This window comes from Oncorhynchus masou, chromosome 15, assembly GCF_036934945.1.
Source record: "Oncorhynchus masou masou isolate Uvic2021 chromosome 15, UVic_Omas_1.1, whole genome shotgun sequence".
Lineage (NCBI taxonomy): Eukaryota > Metazoa > Chordata > Actinopteri > Salmoniformes > Salmonidae > Oncorhynchus > Oncorhynchus masou.
In genome coordinates, this window is record NC_088226.1 from 29,179,776 (window position 1) to 29,200,468 (window position 20,693).

A 20,693-nucleotide genomic window follows, 5' to 3' on the forward strand; every position below is an offset into this window, starting at 1 on the left:
ACACACACACACACACACACACACACACACACACACACACACACACACACACACACACACACACACACACACTCCTTTGAACTCTGCCGAGACGTGTGTGTGTATTTGTTTCGTGGCTCTTGGTTCGGAACATCAACAGCACAGCACATACAGTACACTATTTATCGTTTTGTTTCTCTCGTTCTCTCTCCCTCTATTACAGCTCTCCTTTTTACCTTTGATTCAGACCCCTCCCTCTCCCCCTTTCCTATCTGCGTTTAACTGCATTATGTTAGTCTGGAAGATTTTTTCTTCTTTCTCTCCCTTGCTCGATATGTCCTACCTTTATCTTTACCTCTATCTGTCTCTCAAGTTCCTTCCTTTTCTGCTTTTGTGTCGTCCTATGTATTTTTTATATTTTTTATCTCCCTTTCTCTCTCTCGCCATCCGTACTCCCACTCTGCTCTCTGCCTCCCCGCCCCCACCACACCTTACAAACAGAACAAGTCTATCCATCTCATTATCTGTCTGATAATGCCATGTTTTTTCCACTTGTCAGGGATTTGTAGCTACCCATTTATTTTTGTGGACCTCCATCACCTTTTCTTCCTTCCTACTGCCATCTCCAGTAGCCATCCTCCCCAACTCGTCGTGCTCCCCCCTCTACCCCTCTCTCCCTTCCTTTTTCTCTCTTCTCCTTACACCGCTCTTTCTCTTATCTATCTATCTATCTATCTATCTATCTATCTATCTATCCCTCTTTCTCTGCAGCCCCCCTCTTTCACCCCGTCATTTTTTCTCTCTCCTATTTTCCAGCCACAGTGGCAGAAGCTTTTAATAATTCATATGGATTTAAAATGTAAATTCTAGTAATACTGAGAAGTCAGACCTCACTCCCACCCTGCTCTATCCCCGCTTCTCTGGTTTCTCTCCCTCCCTGCCAACCGTTGCCTTGACAACCACAACATCCCATAACAGAAATTCACACACACACAAGACAAGAGAGATACCCTATCTCAAGCACATTCTTGAGGTAGGGAAAACGATGGATGGAGAGCGAGTCTGACGCAGTTCAGGAAAAACATGTAGCGAGATGTATTACTGAACATAAATATAAACGCAATATTTAAAGTGTTGGTCCCATGTTTCATGAGATGAAATAAAAGGTCCCAGAAATATTCTATACACACAAATAACTTATTTCTCTCAAATTCTGTGCACAGATTTGTTTACCAGTTAGTGAGAATTTTGCCTTTGCCAAGATAATCCATGCACCTGACAGTTGTGGCATATGAAGAAGCTGATTAAACAGCATGATCATTACACAGGTGCACCTTGTGCTGGGAGCAATAAAAGGCCACTCTAAAATGTGCTGTTTTGTCACACAAGACAATGCTACAGATGTCTCTAGTTTTGAGGGAGCGTGCAGTTGGCATGCTGACTGCAGGAATGTCTACCAGAGCTTTTGCCAAAGAATTGAATGTTCCTTTCTCTACCATAATCCACCTCCAATGTCGTTTTAGAGAATTATTTGGCAGTACGTCCAACCGGCCTCACAACCGCAGACCACGTGTGACCACGCAAGCCTAGACCTCCACATCCGGTTTCTTCACCTGGGGATTGTCTGAGACCAGCCACCTGGACAGCTGATGACACTGTGGGTTTGTACAACCAAGGAATTTCTGCACAAACTGTCAGAAACCGTCTCAGGGAAGCTTATCTGCGTGCTCGTTGTCCTCACCAGGGTTTTTACCTGACTGCAGTTCGGCATCGTAACCAACTTCAGTGAGAAAATGCTCACCTTCGATTGCCACTGGCATGCTGGAGAAGTGTGCTCTTCACAGATGTATCCCAGTTTCAGAATGTAAACAGAATGCCCCATGGTGGCGGTGGGGTTATGGTATGGGCAGGCATAAGCTACAGACAGCGAACACAATTGTGTTTTATCGGTGATAATTTGAATTCACAGAGATACTGGGACGAGATCCTGAGGCCCATTGTCGTGCCATTCATATGCTGCCATCACCTCATGTTTCAGCAGGATAATAAATACTGCATGACAGGTTTTCTGATCCATGCCTTTTTTTAAGATACCTGCCTTTTTTAAGGTATCTGTGACGAAGTCATGCGAAGTCCATAGATTAGGGCCTAATGAATTTATTTAAATTGACTGATTTCCTTATATGAACTGTAAAATCTTAGAAATTGTTGCGTTTAAATTGTTGTTTGGTGTAGCAATGTACCATGTGAAACAGAGCTCGTACTCAACTAGGGTTTATTGTTGTTTACGTGCTGCTTTGCGTTTTGTGGCTAGCGATACTTGCTACCTGCCAACTTTACGGTTTTTACTTTATAATAACCGTGTTATAGTTTTATTTTTTCCTTTGCTCAACTTTTTTCCTTCAACTTTTTCACCCCGGACGCTTTATCTGGACATGGTTCTACAGGACCTCCACCAGCCGAAGCTAAGTAGTAACATTAACATGATGCCTTCTAATTGCAGTCGCTGTACTCATAATATACAGGAGAACAATCACCTTATGGTGAGGATTGCGTCTGAAGCTATTTTCGTCTATTGAGCTTCTAATCATGAAATCTATGCAGCCTACTCAATCACTTGCTATACTGTAGCTACTGTTTACAGGCCTCCTGGGCCGTATAAGGCGTTCCTCACTGAGTTCCCTGAATTCCTATCGGATCTTGTCGTCAAGGCAGATAATATTCTGTTGGTGACTTTAATATTCACATGGAAAAGTCCACAGACCCACTCCAAAAGGCTTTCGGAGCCATCATCGCCTCAGCGGGTTTTGTCCAATATGTCTCCGGACCTACTCACTGCCACATTCATACTCGGGACCTAGTTTTGTCCCGTGGAATAAATATTGTGGATCTTAATGTTTTTCCTCATAATCCTGAACTATCGGACCACCATTTTATTGCGTTTGCAATCGCAACAAATAATCTGCTCAGACCCCAACCAAGGATCATCAAAAGTCGAGCTATAAATTCTCGGACAACCCAAAAGATTCCTAGATGCCCTTCCAGACTCCCTCCACCTACCCAAGGACGTCAGAGTACAACAATTGGTTAACCACCTAACTGAGGAACTTAATTTAACCTTGCGTAATACCCTAGATGCAGTCGCACTCCTAAAAACAAAAAAATATGCGGACGATACGCAGCTGTACATTTCGATGAAACATGGTGAAGCCCCAAAATTGCTCTCCCTGGAAGCCTGTGTTTCAGACAGTCATAAGGAAGTGGATGACGGCAAATGTTTTACTTTTAAACTCGGACAAAACAGAGATGCTAGTTCTAGGTCTCAAGAAACAAAGAGATCTTCTGTTGGATCTGACAAATAATATTGATGGTTGTACAGTCGTCTCAAATAAAACTGTAAAGGAACTCGGCGTTATTCCGGACCCTGACCTCTCTTTTGACGAACATATTAAGATTCTTTCAAGGACAGCTTTTTTCCATCTATGTCACAAATATGTGAAACTTTCTGTCCAAAAAGGATGCAGAAAAATGTATCTTTGCTTTTGTCACTTCTAGATTAGACTACTGCAATGCTCTACTTTCCAGCTACCCGGATAAAGCACTAAATACACTTCAGTTAGTGCTAAACACAGCTGCTAGAACCCAAAAATGTGATCATATTACTCCAGTGCTAGCATCTCTACACTGGCCTGCTCTTAAGGCTAGGGCTTATTTCAAGGTTTTACTGCTAACCTACAAAGCATTACATGGGCTTGCTCCTATCTATCTTTCCGATTTGGTCCAGCCGTACATACCTACACGTACGCTACGGTCACAAGATGCAGGCCTCCTAATTGTCCCTAGAATTTCTAAGCAAACAGCTGGAGGCAGAGCTTTCTCAATTTTTATGCAATGGTCTGCCTATCCATGTGAGAGATGCAGACTTGGTCTCAACCTTTAAGTCTTTATTGAAGACTCATCTCTTCAGTAGGTCCTATGTTTGAGTGTAGTCTGGCCCAGGGGTGTTTTATTTATTTTTATTTTACCTTTATTTAATAAGGCAAGTCAGTTAAGAACAAATTCTTATTTTCAATGACAGCCTAAGAATAGTGGGTGAACTGCCTTGTTCAGGGGCAGAACGACAGATCAAGACCCACCGCCCCAAGGTGTGAAGGTGAACAGAAAGGCACTGGAGCAACAAACCACCCTTGCTGTCTCTGCCTGGCCGGTTCCTCTCTCTCCACTGGGATTCTCTGCCTCTAACCCTATTACGTGGGCTGAGTCACTGGATTACTGGTGCTCTTCCATGCAGTCACTAGGAGGGGTGTGTCACCTGAGTGGTTTGAGTCTCTGATGTGATCTTCCTGTCTGGGTTGGCACCCCCCTTGGGTTCGTGCCGTGGGGGAGATCTTCGTGGGCTATACTCAGCCATGTCTCAGGATAGTATGTTGGTGGTTGAAGATATCCCTCTACTGGTGTGGGGGCTGTGCTTTGGCAAAGTGGGTGGGGTTATATCCTGCCTGGTTGGCCCTGTCTGGGGGTATAGTCGGACATGGCCACAGTGACTCCCGACACCTCCTTTCTCAGCCTCCAGTAATTATGCTGCAATAGTCTGTGTCGGGGGCTAGGGTCAGTCTGTTATATCTGAAGTATTTCTCCTGTGTCCTGTGTGAATTTAAGTATGCGCCCTCTAATTCTCTCTCCCTTTCTCTTCTCTCTGAGGCTGTAGGACCATGCCTCAGGACTACCTGGCCTGGTGACTCCTTGCTGTCCCCAGTCCACCTTGTCGTGCTGCTGCTCCAGTGTCATCTGTTCTGCCTGCGGCTATGGAACCCTGACCTATTCACCAGACGTGCTACCTTGTCCCGGACCTGCTGTTTTCGATTATTATTTGACCCTGCTGGTCATCTATGAACGTTTGAACATCTTGGCCATGTACTGTTATAATCTCCACCCAACACAGCCAGAAGAGGACTGGCCACCCCTCAGAGCCTGGTTTCTCTCTAGGTTTCTTCCTAGGTTTCTGACTTTCTAGGGAGTTTTTCCTAGCCACCGTGCTTCTACATCTGCATTGCTTGCTGTTTAGGGTTTTAGGCTGGGTTTCTGTTAGGCACTTTGTGACATCGGTTGATGTAAAATGGGCTTTATAAATACATTTGATTGATTGATTCACAAGGTTCCTTTCAAACTTCATCATTAATCATACAAAATCAGAATATGATCAAGATCAATACAGAGTTCTTTATCAATATCTTGGATTAACATAGTAGGTTACATACATATTCATACTGTATGTTTATAAAGCAGTCAATTAAGGCATGCACAGTCAGGCAAGTCGGCACAGATGTCTGATTCAGGATTATAGTATAGATCCGTAACCAACGACAATAAGAAGAACAACACTGATTAACTAAGTGGGCCAATGGTCTGGAACCACCGGTGCTGCAGTCTGTGGATACCTCCCAAATGGCACCATATTCCCTATATAGTGCACTACTTTTGACTAGAGCCCTGGGAGTAGGGTGCCATTTGGGAGTTACCCAAGATCCCTCCTTCAAAGAGATAACATATCAAACAGGATATAGATTATATTGGACAGGAAGTAGCACATAACAAACGTGAAACGGGAGCAAATAGATAATTGTACAGTGATCCTGTATGGCTCAGTTGGTAGAGCATGACGCTTGCAATGCCAGGAATGTGGGTTCAATTCCCAACCATATATAGAAATTTATGCACGCATGGCTGTAAATCGCTTTAAATAAAAACGTCTGCTAAATAGAATATAACAATATAATAATAAACCTATAGAAAATAAAAGGTGAAGAAGAACATTAATTGTTTGGGAATAATTCTGAATTAATGAATTAGTAGGAGAAAGAAAGACCTGAGAGATGAATAGGAAATTACTAAGAAGACATGAAGAAAAGGTGAAGATTACTCACCTGGTGGCTTGAAAAACTATTTATGTCTGCATATAAATTATCTTATGAACTGGTTGGTCATGATCGTTGCAATCACACAAGGTATCTACCGTCGAAACATATGAATTGTGTAACTAGCTAACTGTAAACATGCTTTTTTTTTTGAGCAGTTTTCTTGTCAAGGAAGCTCACAATCAACCGGTTGAATAACAGCGAAGGCCATTATCGAACATTGTTTCCTGTTGTTCTAGTGTAATGTCATCAAGAGAACAACGACACTAGTAGAAATAACAGTGAAAATAGAAATAGTAGCCATAACAATGACAATAGTAACACTAGTGATGATAATAACGGAATAATACAAATAATAGCACTAATAGCTCAATAACAGTCCATATCAAACCAAAGGCATAACCAGGTATATAAATAAATATATAAATACATCTACAATATAGTGCAAGCAGGTTAAATATCCATAGTTGTGCACAACCATTGAGAAATGGAAATTAAATAAGCCAAAAGTCAGCATTCACTTTCAGCTGAAAACATTTTTGCATATGTGGTTAGTACAAACAGACATGCTACACTTTTGGCGTGAATGGGGTTACAGGAGACTCTCCTTCCTCCCAAAGTGTGCACTTGTTAACTTCCCTTCACTGATTTGAAAATAAATAACTGGTACAATAAATACTGTAGAAACTGCCTCTAGCCTTCAGGGTGGGGAAAAAAAACAGCCACCGGATTTTGGCATTGGCTGGTAGAATGTCTATTGTTACCAGCCACATTGGTGGCTGATCACACAGAGCATTTGGGAGAAGTTTTGTTTTTGTTCAACAAAGCGCACATGTAAAAAATTATTTTGAAATTGTGTGTGTGTGTTTGTTTATCTATTCTTGTGGGGACTTCTGGTCCCCACAAGAATAGTAAACAAACAAAAACTGGGGACATTTTGTTAGTCCCAATGAGGTCAAATGCTATTTCTAGGGGGTTTAATGTTAAGGTTAGGGTTAGGAGCAAGGGTTAGTTTTAGGGTTAGTGTAAGAGTACAGGTTAGGGTTAGGTTTAGAAGTTAGGGAAAATAGGATTTTGAATGGGACTGAATTGTGTGGTTAGCTGTACAAGACTTTGTGTGTGTGTGTGTGTGTGTGTGTGCGCGCGCGCGTGTTTTCTGTGGCTGGTGTACCAAAAGCTTTATTTCCCAACCTGCATGCCTCCACTAATCCAATGCTTTTATTTAGATTTTTGGGAAGTTGTGAACGAGTGTACACTTCAGTAGAACGGCAATATTATTGGGACACACCCCCTCACTAACCCTCCAAACCTCAAACCCTGGCACTGTCAGAGTGGAACATCCTCACTCGTCATTCCCAATGGGAAACCTTCTTTGGTTTTCAACCTTATTGTTGCCTTTCTATGGTAGCTAGTCTAGCCTTCAAGGGTGGTTCGGAGGAAGTGCTTCAAAACGGTCGGGTGGAGCAGAATCTCAAAATAACAAATTGACATGGATTATTCTTGACTACTCAAACAAATCTAAGTGAAAAAGTCAACTTTGGATGTGAATATCATGTGTCATCATGGCAAATAAATATGCATATTATTTATTTACAATGCGCTGCACAAGTCAACGAGTCTCTCAGCTACATAAAGATGTCCTTGGTGTAAAAGCATTAGAGTTAACCCGTCCTCCATTAAACTCCTAAGTATAACACACTGTAAACGATAATGTAAACATGCACAGGGGACTGGGCTCGGTAAGTGAAGGGAATGTGTGTGCCAAGTAGAATATGATACCTTTAAACTGAGTGGGAGGGGACTGACTCACCTGCTTCTCCCTAAAAACAGCATCCAGGGGCAGACACACACGCACACTCTTAAAGACTATCTTACACACACACACACACACACACACACACACACACACACACACACACACACACACACACACACACACACACACACACACACACACACACACACACACACACATACATACATACATACATACATACATACACACACTGCATTTCTCTCTCGCACTCTTTCGCTCTCTCTCTCTCTCACACACACCGACAGAGCACTTAGCCGGAGTCAAGCCAAAGACTGCCTGGCCCCTACTGTACGTGGCTTGGCTCACATTCCAGGCTTTGGCACAGTGACACACTGACTGACTTCCAAAGGGAGAAGAGGTCATTCTGCTTTGTGAATAACAACCAGACAAGGGCAAACACTAAGCACATAGGAGCTGATACTGACCACGGTGGAGAAGGAGGACCAACTGACCAAATACCCCAGCAAGGTATTTGCATAGAATTTTAACAAAATAGGCAACCATCAAAGAAAATGACTACATATTAGAGAGGTGAAAGGTAAAGTGGGCAATATATTTGCAATACTGAAGGGAAAGGAATGGATTCCAACTGACCAGAGATGGTAGACTATGTTTAGAACTGTGTAAATACAAGCAGGCTGTCATAACATTGTTGTAAGATACATGGCTCCCTTGCAAAAGAGACCTTGGTCTCAATAGGACACCCTGTTAAAATAAAGGTAAAATTAATAAATAACGTTACCAATAAATGGTAGATAATATGGTGGTAGATACTGGACAGAAGAGGGGGAAATGAAGAGTAAGCAACAACATTAAAATTACCGCCTGTCTTTTGTATTTATTCTGTAACCAGCTCTGCTCCGTTCATTTTTCCAGTCTAGTATCCTCAGACTTTTTTTATCCAGCATCAGTAACAAGCACCACACCATCTCTCTCTCTCTCTCTCTCTCGCTCTCTCACACACACACACACACACACACACACACACACACACACACACACTCTCTCTTTGCCGCCATCTGTGCCAAACAAAGGACTGCAGCCCATGCAGCTATCCCCAATCCTCCCCTCCCTCTCTCCCTCCCTCTTCTCCTCTCCTGTTCTTTATCTCCCTCTTTCTCTCAGCCAATGAGAATCAGTCATTCTGACACTATGTGTATGGATGATAGTGTGTGTGTCCATGTGTGTGCATGTGCTCGTGTGGGGAGGGGGAGGGGGGGTGTAAGATAGTGTGTTTGAGAGTGCATATGAGTTACCAGCCCAGCCTCAATCCCAAACCCAGAGTGGCTCATTCTCCCCAGATTCCAGTTATTTTTAAACGAAGACGATGAAGCAAAGAGATGGAGACCCCAGGTTTGTCCCTAAATTAAAGTACAGATGGTCCCATCTGTCTCTAACTCCTCCTCCTCCCTCCCTTCACAGAAAATAACAATCTGGAACAAATTCAGAACTAAAAAGCCCCCCCCATCAACATCATCACATTGATCAAGTCCAATCTCTCTCCCTCCCTAACTCTTCCTTTGCCATCTTTAACATGATCCTATAGGGTGGGCTGGTTTTGGCGTCACAGTTAAAAGGATCCCTTGGTTGTGTTACAGAGGTGTGGACTGACTGGAGATGAATGATTCAGTGGAAGGAAATAATAACATTACAGATAAAACCAGATGTCCTTTCCGGCAACAATAGAGACACTTTGTGTTTTGTCACATTGGAACAGCCTGGGAGGAGCAGCCTGATCCCGGAAAATCATGCAGAGACTTTAAATACATTCTGAGACTCAGGCAACCAGGAGATCATGACATCGTTAACCAGAGTTAGACTCGTTAGACGCATCTCTCTCATTCAGAGGAACCAGTCTGTTTGTCACTGTCTATCCTACCTCAGTGTTGTTCTACATGACGCCTTCGACCTTCGAGTGATGGTAGCAGCCAGTGACGAGTGGTCAAAAAATAGGTGGGTACTGTAACTCCTGATCACCGTTGACGGTCAATAAAGTAATGCCCCCTATACTTTCAATGCATTTGTCTGCAAAAGGTGGATAAACACAGGAGGAAAATGTGTGTAAACGACATTTACCCTGCACTACACCACTGGTGGCAGGTGTAGGAGGTGTAGGAGGTAGAGGTGACGGACTTGTCTATCTGTTTCAGAGAACATATTACAGGCCATACATGATAGTGCAGCGCAAAAAAGGGTCCAAGGGGTATGCTGTAGGTTGCAGGCGCTTTTGTAGAATAGTGTTTTGATTGTAGGAGAGGGGAAAAGTCTGGTTGGGATGGTTGTTGGTGTGCTGTCTTGCGATCTTGCTCCTGGTTTCCATGGTGACCCTCAGGATTTTATTATACCTAATAATAAAGAGAAAGCACAAGGGTGTTTGCAAAAATGTCATCAATAATGTTATATAATACGGACACTGAAAACGGTCTAACTCAAACCAGCCACAGATGGACGCAAATTAAGTACCAGACACATCAAACGCAGGTTGGCATTTATTGGGATGAATCTTGTCCTGGAGGCAGCTCTGCAGGGTGGTCACTAGCTGGCCAAGCCACAAAGTCATAAACTCAGATTTTAAACCCACACACAGGCACCGACCTCCTGGGGCCCCCCACCCCTCCCAATGATCTTTTTGTCCCCCAAACCCAAAATAAAATAAGAAATAATATTAATTTGGTTGGGGGCCCCTTAGAGGTCGTGGGCCCAGGGGCACGTGCCCTGTGTTCCCATTCTGTAAACTGGCACTGCCCTAACCTTAACCTCATGCCTAAGACTAACCTTACATTTTTTCATAGCTTTTTTATGATATAGCCATTTTGACTTTTCGGCTGGCCCATCTAGTGGAAACCGCTCAGCTCTGCCTCCGGGACAAGATTCCTCCCAATAAATTTCAACCTGCACAAAAATAAAATCTGAGATCGAATCCGATCGCATTTGTAGACAATGCAGCTTTTAAAAGCAATGATCCATCGATCGCATTAACGGTAAACTCGGCATATGTCGACTCAATAGGAAATTACCTTTAAATGGAGCGTTGTTGACACAATCAGATTGAATCCCGGCCAATATGTGGGAAAAAAAACTAAACAAAGGTACAACAATGGGCACTAACCTAACCAACCACCAAAAATCAAGCACAAACATGACCAAAAGCAAGACAGAACACACACAAACAAACAGACAAAAGCTGCAAGTAATGACAGACACAAAACAGCACCACAACAAGAACTTGAGAGCTCAGCCACTTTAGCCACTCACTTCCCCAGTTTAAGACGATTGTTGCGATGATAATGATGACCCCGCCAACTAGTGCAACGATGGACAGCACCATTGCGTTCCGGCCCAGACGCCGCGCCCCGTCTACGTTCCCCAGCTGCAGGCTGTTCCTCGACTGGAGAATAGGGTGAAATGTTATTGATTAGGTTACAAAATGCTGGTTAAACACACTGTGAAGACAAAAGGTTAAAAGCAGTGGGTGGCAGTCCCATCTCTTCTGACCAGAACATTGGCCATCATTTTCTGTTCATTTCCCAGCAGGTGATCACTAACACACAAGCGGCCAACCACTGTTTTTAGCTGTTCTTCTTTGTGGTGTTTCTTAGATATCACACGCACACACACATTCGTTCACAGACAACACTTACAAACCACAGGTCAAATACTTAAAAGTTCCACTCGCCATAACAGAGAAGACGAGAGCCACGATGTTGATTGGCCACAAGGGGCAGAAGCAGGACAGGATGGCCAATATTAGGTAGTCTCTAGGGGGCTTGCCGTCGTCCTCCTCTGTCACGGTGCTGGGCTGACGGCTGATGGAAGGCCTGGGAGACCCTGCCCCATGACCCAGCAGGGACCCAGAGCGGCTTCCTTTCCGCGCCCGGCCGTTGGTTGGTTTGGCGTGTTGCAGTCGCTTTGGGGACGAGATGGAAGATGTGGGCGAGGAGTCGGCAGCACACATTCCATTACCTGTAGTAGGGTGGGTAGAGGGAGGCAAGGAGAGGGAAGGAGGGAGGAAGAAGGAACGAGAGAATGTCCTCATTGTTTCGTCAACAAAATCGGGAATCCTGACATTATTCAACATTTATAGATGGGTTGGCTGGAAGGTGTGTGTTGTTATGATTCTGAACGGTCAGATAACTAGCAACAGTGCCAAGAAGCTGCCATTAGCAACGTACATGCCCCGCTCACCTGAGGATCTGTCTTTTTCATCTATTCCCTATGTTTTGAGTGGTGCAAAATCTACTTGTCATTTAAATCTCGCTGGATTGATTGCTTTCATATTACTACTGACTGTACACTATAACGTTACTGCATAATTGTAGCTGGTTTACTAATGCGTTAGTTATATTAGCTATGTTGACTATGATGTTACTTTAGCTAATATGGTGACAATGATGTAGGCTGTCTGTAGCGTTTATAGTATGGTTTGGCTTGGAAAGTTTTTTTCGCCTGGTAAGGCGAAGGGAAAAGGTCAGAGGAGGAGAGCGAATAGATGCGAGAAGGAATAATCCGTGGCTGTTATGAAAGTGAACTGTGTTTACGCGTGATCAGGGGTGTAATTCATTTTGCAAATACTGTTAGAAAACGTTTCTTAAACGGAACAAAGTTGGGATAAACAAACTATGGTTTGCAACTGTTGGACTAATGATTACACCCTATATCAGCTAGATGCAGGCAAGAGTGTGAAAGGCGGTATTGAATGGTTCACTGTCTGTCCATGTGATACGGTCTGTCTCCTCAAACGTTTCTCTCAACCTGTGTGCACCTACACTGTAAACTTTCATTCATAGACTAGGTTGTAGCAACCTCATGATGGGTATTGGAAAAATGAGAGTATCATGTAGTAGCCTTAACCTATCGCTGTTACATTGAACTGGGTGAATGGAATATGAATGACAATAGAATGTAATAGAAATAAGGCCATGCTCATGATGACACTGACCGCCATTGATGTATAGATAGGTGTAATCTAGAGCTCTCTCTCTTGCTTCTCTTTCATTTTGGAAGAAATTAATTAGTTCAAAACTGTTCTAGAGCGTGTTGATTTTTAATCTGAAGGTATCCCGTTATTGACACACTTGTTGAATTATGCTGCACAACCTGACAACAACAGTAATTAATCAATATATTTGTACAATTCTCAAAAGGCTCTGAAACCCCTTACAAAACCATACTGCAGTCAGAGTGCAGTATAATTGCAAATACTGCATCCAAAGTACCACAGTTGATTGCAGTTACTGCACTTTCTTTTTTCTAAGGGCACAAGGGATTGACGTATTGTCTGGTCAAGCCAATAACCAAAATTGACTTTTAGTTTGGGAGAGGGTGTAATTGAAAGACTAGAGAAGGGAGGTGGGGATTGAGCCATTGAAAAAATAAAGGGTGCTGAAGAGAAGGCAGCTATCTGTAAATCATGCATCTGTCTTAAGTGATTCCTAGACAGACAGGGCCAGACACTCAGGGAAATGAGAAGGGGAAGTGAGGGGACAGCTCTGGAACACAAACATTTGTAGAGTTGTAGATCACAACAACAGAGATGAGCTGAAAGTGTTGAGAGGGGTGTTAATTGTAAGTTGGGATGGATAGGGTTGAGAAGAAGGAGAGGGTGGAAGGGTGGAGGATATGGGGGAGGTTGTCGAATATTTATTTACTGGTCTCCATCTTCTCGCTGATTACTGCCAAGTGGTCTTTGGATTCCAATTGGCTGGAGTCAGGGGCTGTCTCTTGGTGCTCAGCGCTGGTTGGCTGGGAGGTGATGGTCTGCTCCGGCTGCTGTTCTCCCTCCGCTCCACTGGGGGCAGCACTGGTGTTGGAAGACATGGCGGGAATGCGGACAATGTTGTTTCACTGGTAGTTTGGGCCTTTATGATTATTGGTCTTGATTGGATTTTTGATTTTCTTCAACTGAAATGAAGGGGGGGGAAATAGGGAACATAATACATTTTACTGTTACTTGCATTGTGGTGTTATCAAATTACCAGTTTGTTAACATGGAAGTCTTACAGCTCCTGCAATGTTCTGATCAACCATACCATATATTATAGTCTATTGTTTATAAACATTTTATACAGGTATACCAGGAACCAGCCAGGAAGCTATGGCTTTCTTCATTGGGGGACTGCTTAGATCAAACTTGACATTTTACTAAATCGTAATCAGCTAATCATCTGAGGGGCGGGTCAGCAACATCCAGGGACCATATTGGAAGGAAACTGCTCAGGAAACTGCTCAGCCAATGGTGGCTTTAAAACAGTTTATTGGCTGTGATAAGGGAAAACTGAGGCTACATTAACATTGTAGTTACTCCACAACACTAACCTAATTGACAGTGTGAAAAGTCAGAAGCCTGTAAAGAATACAAATATATATTTTTAAATGCATCCTGTTTGCAACAAGACATTAAAGTAATACTACAAAAATGTGGCAAAGCAATTCACTTTTTGTACTGTAGACAAAGTGTTATGTTTGGTGCAAATCCAATATAACACATTGCTGAGTACCAATCTCCATATTTTCAAGCACAGTGGTGGCTGCATCATGTTATGGGTATGCTTGTAATTGTCAAGGACTAGGGAGTTTTTCAGGATAAACAAATGTACGGAATGGAGCTAAGCACATGCAAAATCCTAGAGGAAAACCTGGTTCAGTCTGCTTTCCACCAGACACTGGGAGATTCACATGTCAGTGGGACAATAACCTAAAACACAAGGCAAATATACACTGGAGTTATTTACCAAGAAGACAGTGGATGTTCCTGAGTGGCTGAGTTACAGTTTTGACTTAAATATACTTGAAAATCTATGGCAAGCCTGAAAATGGTGGTCTAGCAATGATGAACAACCAGAGCTTGAAGAATTCTGAAAGAAATTATGGGCAAATGGTGCAAAATCCAGGTGTGGAAAGCTCTTAAGAGACTTACCCAGAAAGACTCACAGCTGTAATCACTGTCAAAGGTGCTTCTAACAAAGGGTGTGAATACTTAAATTAGCAAACATTTCTAAAAACATGTTTTCAATTTGTCATTATTGGTTATTGTGTGTTGATGGCTGAGAAAAAATGTATTTAATCCCTTTTGAATTCAGGCTGTAACACAACAAAATGTGTAAAATGTCATGGGGTATGAATACTTTCTGAAGGCATATACTGTAGGGAATAGGGTACCTTTTGGGATGTAACCAGTATGTCCATAGAGACTACTGCCAATAAACATTGTACCTGCTCTGTTAATAATACACTGTCGCCGGTAGCAACCAACTGACTGACAGATGAGAATATCTTTCCACATAGGTATGATAGCCTCTGGGAATGTGATAGATGTTCTACAAAGAGAGGACATTTTTTGAAGAGAACATGTTTGTTACAACTATGCAATACAATAAAGCAATAACACAGCAAGGAGTTGGCTATGACTGAAGACCCACAATGTTATAACAGAAAACCGAAAAATAAGGAAATTAGAGGAACAAAACCCAAACCAAAAACGAAAGTGATATATACTGTTCCGTAACAGAACCATTATTTTAAATGCATGGTAAATGGTTAATAACGTTCTATTAAGCTCTGGGATTTTTGTTTCCAGTCCCACAAAAATCGCAACAAACTGCCTATGAAAAGCCCTCACTCTGTCGCTTAGAAACATATTCCAGCATGTGCCTGCCAGCTGTAAATGCCACCCCAAAAGGTGTATTGCCGCTGCCAACTGGATGGGTTGAAAAAACAGGGTAAAAAGAAAATCCGATCTATGTGGTTCCAACCCCTGGTTATAATGCCACAATATCTAGGTGTTGACCATGACAGGAATTGTAAAAATATGAGCTCCCTTGTAGGATGTCATGAAGTATCTGACTCCTCCTTAAGATAAGCCACACCCACCAAGCCCCACCCCTCGAACCTTTATGCTACACCCCTCCTATCTGCATACCTCTCTCAGCCTTTGTTTCCAGGCTAACTTCACAACGCCTTGATAGGTGTTTTAAATATCTGCTAACCACATCATATAATAGAACAATCTAATGCCTGAATGCCCAGTAGATGACGTGGCACGCAGCCATTGATTGGTATAACGCAACTTCTGCAATGTAGTCAGCCTGGAATGCAACCAAAGTCTTCCGACAGGTGACATCACGCCTACGTAGCCCTATTCCCTTACATAAGTTACACAACCTAAGTTAGCTAAGTTAGACAACCACATATCACAGTCCCTTGACTGACCAAATCTGACATAAGACAATTCTGTCAACCCTCTCGTCGTTCTGAATGAGTGAGGATTAGACGTAATAAGGATCAGTCCGTATCGAACAGACAAAGGCTGGGATTCATTCAAACCCGCCATAGAGACAGAATCATTGGATCACCTGTTTCGTTTTTTGGTCGCAGGTTTCGGAATGGCTGAAGAATTGCAACATTTACTTGGAGCTAACTCTTTAGATAGCATTGCTGGGTGATTTGAAAAGTCATAGATCAAACAAAAATATACATGTAAAGCGTTGGTCCCAAGTTTCATTAGCTGAAAAAAAAGATCCCAGAAATGTTCCATATGCACAAAAAGCTTATTTCTCTCATATTTTGTGCACAAATTTGTTAACATCCCTATTAGTGAGCATTGAGTGTCTGCGTTACTAGGAGCTAAAATAGAAGTTGCTTCTATTTGTGACGCTGAACTTGATGCAAGTCCTGCCTCTCCCATCTCCTCATAGGCTTTTAGAAGCATATACCCACGTAACATCGATTGTGGTAATACACCTTATTATGAAAGTCCAAAGAAGAAAAAGCCTGGAAGGAGAGATGACTAGAAACGATTCATTCGGTTGACCGTTTTATGTGTGGATTAATTGTCGGAGTAGAGGACCCTGTGCATTTCAGGTAAAATAGCCACGTTTAAATTCCAGGACAAATTAGCTAGCAACAGCAAACTAGCTAGCTAAATAGGACAGGGTAGCTAGCGACTGCAATCTAGCTAGCTAAATTGTCATACATATTTAATGTTTTTCGGCCTGTCCCCAGATTAATATAGTTGGTTCAGAGTTTGTTTTGATATTTCAACCTGCGTGCAATGATCGCGTTTGGCGGGGGGGACAAAATATAATTGCGCATGCGCGGTTTGAGCATGGTGTAACAAGCTCCCAAACAAGCCAAGTTCCCCGTGATCATTTTGTTGTACATCTGTAGAGCTGATAAAATCACTATTTTAGTAGTTCATCGAAGTAGGTATGGCATACTTTCAAGACTGCTACAACTATCAATCAGGGTAGTATAACTATGCCCCCCGAACTTCTCTATCCCTCTCATTGCAGTGTTGACTACATTCCTCTCCCCTGCCAGGGTCTGCCAGAAAGAATATGCGCAATGGATTCTGGTCATTGTAGTTAATTTCCACATTTTCTGCGCTGAACTAGGTTTAATATTTGCCTATTGAAAACTAAATTCCCTGCAGTGTTTTTGATTTGATATCTCGTGCTTGATATGATTTATCTCTAGAGAAACAGCACATTAAGCTCACAAAAAAAGGAACTATGTAATTGAACCGACGTTGGTCAATTAGTTGTTTAATAATCTGAGAAAAAAACGAAATTTCAGTTAATTGCTCGGCACTACGTGACGTGGTCCATTATATTAGGCTTAGGCTACCAGTATTATTGGGCTATATCAGCCGATAGGCTAGACATAGTTTGAAAGAGAGACAGAGTTGGGGTGAAATAGAATAGGAGACTGGACACTTGCACTTCACTTGAACTACGTGTTACATAACATTTAGCAGGCAGAGACAAATAAATGTTACAAATACTTCATATCCAGACAAAGTAGAAGCCTAAACTATAGCCTGTCATACTTCGAAAGTTTATTTCCTTGAAAAGACAACTGCCAGGGTTTATCCGCCCATGCATATAGCCTACAGGCTATTTAATTGAGACAACACATATTAGGCACACTTGATCTCGCAAGCCCAACAAAAGGGGAATGAAGCTATCTAGCGTCAATTACGTTTAAAAGTTAAGTGCAGTGCGCTTGTCGACAAGGTACTTTTGACTCCCGGGCATACTTCTACACCTTGACATCTGAATAGTCATTATCTTGTAAATACTTTCATTTAATTTACTGGGTTGTTAGCAGTGGCAGATTTAGGTATAGGCCACATGGGCAGCAGCCCAGGGCGTCATCTTGCCGGTTTTCTATCGCTCGTTTGCAAGTCACGTCAATGATATCATGTCACCGTGTGGGTCAATTAACCTTATCGGAGTAGGCGCCCTGATTCTAGTTTGTGAGCTAGGCAGGCTACTGGCTGGGAAGGTCTCCCACTCAAAAATAGGAGATGGGGAGGGGATAGGTTGACCTCAGGTCTCCCCACTGGAAGCCCAAGGTAGGGGGAGCGGGGAATCTATCAAATAGTCCACTTTGTACAGTACTAATGCAATTAGTAAAATCAGTCACACTACGAAATTATACCAAATAAACCATAATTCATTGATAATACTGCGAATATACAGTTTCATAGACATACTGTTACATTTTGTTTGGTTTGTACGAAATCGTTAAGAATAATATTAAACCAGTCTGCACACCACCAAGGTGAATTGGTTTAGTCTCGACTCTTTGTTGACAGTGTTGGGGGATGGGTAATGTATTGAAGCTAGAGTGCCAAATCAACACAATTTTGTTTCTATTTGTCTTTGGTTACTGATTTTGATATTTGAGTCTTATTTCTGTATATTTTTATAGTTTTAAATGTTATAATTATTTATTTGTGTTGTTCCAAATGTCTGAATAAAAATTACAGTTAGTGCAGAATGGCACAAGGGGTTTGAAGTGGGGGGTGTGCCCAGGAACCGCCACTGGTTGTTAGAGTATACTGTGTGTATCCATTTGGGCTCAACATAGCTCCATCTAAGAATTTGTTCCTAACTGACTTGCCTAGTTAAATAAAGGTAAATAAAAATCTGACAGCTGTTACATTTCTCCAGCTCCATCCCTCAGCTTTATCAAAAAAACAAATGGCTGGTCTGCAGCTTGGCTTAAAACTAATCAAGGATGTACATGTCATTTGTAAAAAGGGTTCGGCCTCGCTAAAAGGAGTTGTTGAGTCATCAAATCTAATCTAAGTACCACCCAACCCACTTTACAAAGATGAATGTTGTGAAAATATGAACTTCTATGGGAAATGTAATGGGTATTATAATAAATATTGTACATTATGATGACATTTAAATATAATGATCTGCCATTCATGCAGGGAGTGAGACTGACATAGTAGAGGAGATGTGGTTAGAATGAAGAGGGGATGGAGGAGAAAATGGAGGGGAGGAAAGGGGGATGAGCACATCACGGAAAAGGTGATCTTGGCACACCTAGACCTGTGTGTGAGAGTGTGTGTGTGTGTGCGCGAGAGGGATGGAGTGGAATATGGAGAAGGACTTGCGGTGAATTGCACATTTAATTCAACAAAAAAAGCAGGAACACTAAATTCCAGCAAATTCTATGTAAAGATGATAAATTATGTATTACAATGCTACGTGACTTATGCAGACTAACCTAGATCTGTTTGGAAAACAACTGAATGCATAATAAAGATGCCTACAGACATACATGCATGCATGGCTGCCTTACACACACACACACACACAGAGAGAGAGAGAGAGATAAATACACATGCACCCTCTCCCTGGCCTCGCTTGGTCTTTCATGTACAGGAGTAAAATACAAAATGAACAAATTACTGGTGCATTCTCTCTCACACACAGACACATGCGCGCGCGCTATTGTCTGCATGCACACACAATGATGACACACCCACTTCAAACCACACATGCAGTGCATACTGTACACTACAGATAGGTTATTGTACACCACAGAGAGCAAAATATGAACTAAATCACAGAAACCGCATGCTATAAACCTAGGCCTACCTGATCTTATTGAGTGACATGAAACATTATCCTTAACATTTTGCTTTTCTTGATCACCATTCCAAATATTACTGTAAATGCAACGTGTAGTAAAAAAGAGAAAATATGACAACTCAGTAGGCTACGATTAAAATCTCCACCCAGAATTCGTCGAATTTTATTTTTCTTTTGATACAGGCTATGGTAAAAGGTAACGGTCAAATTAGGCTACAGACCACGCCGGGGGATGTCGAATTGCGCTCTTGTGCTTGCTATGTTGCTACCTCATCTCGCTCTCTCTCCCTTTTGTTCAACGGCGCTGCAAGATTGAGGAGAGGGAGGGGGAGACAGGAAACTCCTATGCCCGGAGGCGGGTAGAAAGGAGGGGAGAGAGGGAGAAGTCGGCGCAGCACATGCAATAGGATGCTTTCGCTCGCTTTTCTCTCTCACCCCGCGTACCCTTACTTTTTTTCTCTCAGGGTCTATTTTGCTGATGGGAAAATAGTAGACCAACGCGCCACTTGCGCCGTTCACATATCAATTTAGCTATGCATACTGCCTCAAGCATTCCTTTGTCGCTGGTTCACTGACCAATTTATGTAGGTCTATGTTTATTCCTAGGGGTCATGTGAACCAACAGTCATAGGGTCAATATTGTTGACAGTATTCACCAGCAATTGAAAATACAGTGCATGCTTGGTTATTATTTGGTCATTTCTGGCCAAACTTTGTTCATCGCACCTGAAGTGGAGTTATACAGTACCAGTCAGGTCGAGTCATGAGGGATACTTTAACGAAGTGTTGCACGCTAGCGACGTCCTATGGACAGAAATTGTACACACACACGCACCTAACAAACAGAAAATAAGAGTAAAATTACCTCTCTCCTGTATGTAGGCCAAGTTATAGTGGGTCTTGTTGCTCTTTGGACAAACAAAACATTTGATCACGTTATCAGCTACCTGCAACGAAACCACATTTTGTTCTACGTATTATACATTGCCAAATACGCATTGGGATGGACGGGAATAGACCAAATGGAGTAAAAATCTGTGCCAAAATATCCAGTGGTCTTCTAATAAAATGTAATCACTATAAAATCATTGA

The 20,693-nt window shown here is 42.4% G+C and overlaps 1 protein-coding gene across 2 annotated transcripts; it reads right to left on the minus strand.

Annotated features, from left to right (window-relative positions):
* Positions 1 to 5,185: 5,185 nt before the first annotated feature.
* Positions 5,186 to 19,906, minus strand: LOC135556120 (trafficking regulator of GLUT4 1-like). 2 transcript variants are annotated; one of them, XM_064989050.1, is made up of 5 exons: positions 19,871 to 19,906; positions 13,359 to 13,611; positions 11,387 to 11,673; positions 10,966 to 11,098; positions 5,186 to 10,055 (listed from the first exon to the last, which is right to left on the minus strand). In XM_064989050.1, exons 2-5 carry the CDS (start codon positions 13,525 to 13,527, stop codon positions 10,039 to 10,041), a joined length of 606 nt encoding a protein of 201 aa, XP_064845122.1. In that variant the 5' UTR covers positions 13,528 to 13,611; positions 19,871 to 19,906; the 3' UTR covers positions 5,186 to 10,038. The 2 variants fall into 2 exon arrangements, with proteins under 2 accessions (XP_064845122.1, XP_064845121.1); XM_064989049.1 differs by having other exon boundaries at positions 19,608 to 19,899.
* Positions 19,907 to 20,693: the final 787 nt, after the last annotated feature.